Source organism: Frieseomelitta varia, unplaced genomic scaffold (genome assembly GCF_011392965.1).
Source record: "Frieseomelitta varia isolate USP_RPSP 00005682 unplaced genomic scaffold, Fvar_1.2 scaffold_591, whole genome shotgun sequence".
Taxonomy (NCBI): Eukaryota; Metazoa; Arthropoda; class Insecta; order Hymenoptera; family Apidae; genus Frieseomelitta; species Frieseomelitta varia.
This window is the reverse complement of record NW_025110358.1, coordinates 399,621-404,223: the sequence shown is the minus strand read 5'-3', so window position 1 is coordinate 404,223 and position 4,603 is coordinate 399,621. Positions and strand designations below refer to the sequence as shown.

General features: G+C 41.2%; 1 protein-coding gene across 4 annotated transcripts in view; it reads left to right on the top strand.

Annotated features, from left to right (window-relative positions):
* Nucleotides 1-3,258: 3,258 nt before the first annotated feature.
* LOC122534405 (anoctamin-8) overlaps nucleotides 3,259-4,603 on the top strand; it is a 35,112-nt gene continuing 33,767 nt past the window's right edge. For all 4 annotated transcript variants that reach the window (XM_043665017.1, XM_043665014.1, XM_043665015.1 and 1 more), the window contains exon 1: nucleotides 3,259-3,526. In XM_043665017.1, the coding sequence (XP_043520952.1) occupies nucleotides 3,334-3,526 (193 nt within the window). In that variant the 5' untranslated portion in view covers nucleotides 3,259-3,333. The remainder of the gene's footprint in view (nucleotides 3,527-4,603) is intronic.

The window sequence follows — 4,603 nt, the reverse complement described above, 5'->3', positions numbered from 1 at the left end:
CTTTCAAACGGAAAGACGGATAACTTCTCCAAACTGTTCTTACCCCTTTCGCGTTAAATTGAGCCAGAAAACTCCCAGAACCGAAGTTCAATGGAGTTCGTCAGCCTGCATCTCTTCTAATTAACCTTCCATTGTTTTTCCATGAAATCTCTAATGACAATCGAATAGGTCGCAGGTTTAATCCTTATCGTACAATCCAATTATTTCAATAGTTTGATTACTTAAAGAAAAAGATACATATGCAAATATATACAGAAATGATAGGATAATGTTTACAAATGCTAGGAATGAAAATTTTCAACTTTCTACTGTCTGCCATTTGGTATGTGATGAATTATAGTTTTTAATACTTAAATATTTAACCATTTAAGCTTTATTAAGGTCACAGAGTTAACACGTTAACTGCTATTATGGTCACTGATGACCATAATTAAAATGAGATAAATTAACGATGGATTTTAAACAACGTAAATAACTAGATAATATAAATCATAAAACGTAACGTAACATAACTAGGTAATATAAATCATAAAGAATACGCTTTCGTCGTACTTCATTGCAGTGTAGCAATATCTTAATTAAGAATTACATTGTTGAAACGTGCAAGTTTCACGTGGCGGAGTGAACGTATTAACATTAACTATCAATTTTAAAGTTAAGCTTCGGTAATTTAGGAACGAAAATCTGGAATTCATTGCGTCAACGAGCTTGGTAGAGTCTAGATTTTTCATAAAGGAAATTCCACGTACATAGGCACGTATAATTGTCAATATGATCGGCCGTCGAATTAATTCGACTCGTCCATGGCATTTATTCAATCATCTTTAGAATTCTATTTCGAGATTCTCGGGGTTGTTTATCGATGCGATAAACGAAGTCTCTCTCTCTCTCTCTCTCTCTCTCTCGAAAGCCGCCACGCTTTCAACGCTGGAGAGAAAATGATCAAAGCGTACCGGAAGTCGCATTACGATCATTTTCCAATAGTTACGCTTTTCCTGCCCCGTCTGCGTTCGAAACGAAGGGCCATTCCTATCGATTCCTGCTGATATCTGCACCGCGGAAACAATACCGCTGTCACTTCTGATGGCCATTTCAATACCGGAAATAGGGAGTAATCAACTCGTCGACGCTTCGAAACAGGGTAACGAATAGGGTGCCCTTGACATCGTCGAGAAAGTCAATTTTCCCTCGCCGCCTCGTCGCTATAATTCGACGCTTTTAACTGGTACCGCGAATAGTCAAAACACGAGTCGGATATTCGATTTCTGGTTCCCAAGTTGCTGGTTGTGCCATTACGCGATCAATCGACGCTCGATATTGATTTAATTTCACTGCGCCCTCCACTGCTGTTCGAATTTCTAGGCGAATTCAACCATGTTTTTCTACTGCTGAGAAATTTCTTAAACGCGGGGAAGAATTATTTAAAAAAATTATCGACACGTAATCTCTTCATTTCAATTCGATTAGTTTAAAAGCCATAACTAATTTAGACATTTACGGAAAATGATGTTTATTCTTGGATTTTCCTGATACGTATATCGCAAATCCTGCGTTAAAAAGTTAATTACATGCAGTATACTGAGTAAAAAGTAACATCTGTATGTAACTATGTGACAAAAATCCTTTTTTTTTTTTTTTTTTTGAATCGAAATTTAAGAAATTAATGTTCTAATTAAAACATACGCATCGTTATCGAAAATCAGTGAATCAGACTAGCAGAAAGGATGATCGGTCATATCTTCCAATCTATATTTTGCTCTTTCCCTTTTTCGTACAATTACAAGATTTTTAGAGGAATTTATAAGTTTGAAGGACGAATATTCAATGCATGTACGAAAGAGAAATTTCGTAGCAAGCCTGAATGCCTGCCAAATCCTTAACCTAATTTTCATATGGTACGTGTGCTTGACGTTTCTGGTGGTGTCACATGGCGTGGAAAACGACAAGGAAAATGAAGGGGGAAAAAAAAGGGAAAAAAGGGAGAAAAAGGAAAAAGTGGCACGAATCGTGTTGAATAGTCGAGCGAGAAATGGCGTTGCACATGGATCGATCGCCAGTCGCGTCTGAAGTTTGCTACAGATGGCGGGGCTACGCGGAAATATTTCCCTATTTCAGGGAAAGAACGAGAATGAGTCACAGAGTCTCGCAGAGCATCAACATCGGCGGGGAGAGTGGTACCACCGCAAGTTTCGCGCGGGTAAACTTTCGCTTGAACTTTATGTTTCACGAATTAAGGGTGAATACGAAGATCTCTTTCTCAATGCTTATCATTTAATCAAGTTTAATCGTTGAAACATCGAAGCGCTAATTATTTATCAATGTTGTACACTTTAATGTAACATCGATACTGTTACCTTTAACGCGGTCAAAAACTTGTTCGCGAAGTCCAAAATATAATTCCGAATTTTCCATAAAAAGAAATAATTCTAATTGTTCTTTTTAATACGAGCAAGTAAAGATCTTCATTGAGGATATAATTAAGTAGATCATCGATATTTTGATTGATACATTTTCAAAATAATTCATGGGATTTGCCAATAAATCAGTATTTCTTTTAATATTTAAATATAATATAATATTCGTTCAATGATCTATTAATAATTCAAACGATCGATTAATAGATCCTCAGCTGAAACGATCATCGATTTTAGCCAACTAACCAACGAGCCATTTACTTAACCACTTGCGCTGGCAACTGATTGCGGACCATAACGAGTGACCAAACCATACACAACAATTCGTCGCTTTCTTTTCAAACTCGCCGGTATAATCAATGAATAGAAATTATTGAGAAGTAATAAATTCATTATACTTAAAATTATACTTAAATATACTTAAAACTGAGAAAATATTGCAGTTTGGGACAACAAAAATTCTCAACGTGAGTGACACGTCATTCCAGCGCAAGAGGGTAAACCTAAGCGTCACGTGATTTTGATCGTCTCTACTGTCAAGATTATTTGAAATATATTCTACTTACACGCGAGTTCAATACACGAGTTACTGTCATCGTTGCGAGTCCACTTTAATCCAGTCATCGTCCTCGACGAACCACCTGTGTATATCTCACACTTGCTCGAGGCAACGGTCAAGGGAACTTCGCGACGCTCCGTTATTGTTTGCCGGGAAAGAATTGCAAATTATTTCAGAAAACCGTCCTCTGGCAGTGGGTCGCGCGGGTGGCGCCGCTACGCGGTCAGCGCCACGAAACGCTGCAGCGGCTACGAAGGGCAAAGAGAGATTCGCGAACAGTGGGTGCATAGAGGGAGCGAGTTCAGTTCAGGCGCAAGGGTCCTCGGTTAAGGACGCGACGGTCCTGCTAATCGGGACACTATGCCAGGCGGCGAGGGGTCCCCGATCAATCTCCTCGACCACCGTACATCGACCACCTCCGGCGAGTGCGCGAACAGTGACGAAGATGAGAGGACGACGGGCACCGCTTCCAGCACGATGACGACCGTCCTCGCGGGCGACGGTCTTAGACGGAGGAAGGTCATACACGCGGCCAAAGAAACCTTTGACAAGGGTAAGTTCTTGCAATTCTCTTCCGTTTGCGGTAGAGCCATTTTCAAACGTCATCAATCATTTTTGTCGTTCGTCGCTGCGTTTTCGTTTTCCACGCCAAACAGGTGTAACGCGGTACGGATTTTTCCGTGCGCGACGACACGTACGCACGTTCGTGCGAACGTGAACGATTTATAGGGATAGTTGGCACGTATTCTCAGTGATAAACAGCAAATGCAACGTATCGAGTGACCAACGGGAACCGACAACCGTACCAGTCGAATTCGACCGTATCGTCGGACGATATCTATACACACGGCAGGTATCTCTTAGATACGTTATTCCCTGCCCCTGCGGATGTACGTTTCAGTCAGAAAACATAAGAAAGAGTATCCGCTGTCCGCAGTGCGCGTACTCACGGATGCTGCTTCGGCGGCGTTGCGTTGATGCGCGCGTTCTCAACGCTGTTCCAAACGGTAAGGGGTCGAAGGTAGATGGGTTAAGCGGGTGTACATCAGGGGTCGTTACGAAAGCTCGCGCAATAGCCTCGACGAGGGAATGCCGTGTATCAGATAATCATCCGATGATCTTCGCGGTCGCTTATTTTCATCGAGAAATCGATTCACCTTCCGAAAATGGTTCGTACACACGCCCACCCGTTCATCCCCTTCTTCTTTGCCCGCGAACCCCCTCTGAATCTAGTCTATTCCCCTTTTCCACTTGCACCTGACTCCGCTCGGCTGCGTACGCATGTCTTGCTTCGCGGTTCTTTCGCAACCGTGTTCCATTCGAGCATTACGATCATTCTGGATCTGCTTCTTTTACGTTACAAATACGTATACGGTCTTTGAAATGACGCTAAAAAAAAAAAAAAGGAATTGGAATACAGTTATTCTCAATCGTATCGTAAAACTCAAAAATAAAGAAATCCATAAATGAATGAATACTATTAATAAATTAATACTCGCTAGATATTTCTTCAAAAAAGATTTTAAACGGAACATTCAACCCCTTGCGGTGGCAACTGGTTCGCGGACCATAACGAGTGACCGAACCGTATACAATAATTCGTCGCTTTCTTTTTCTTTTGAACTCGTCG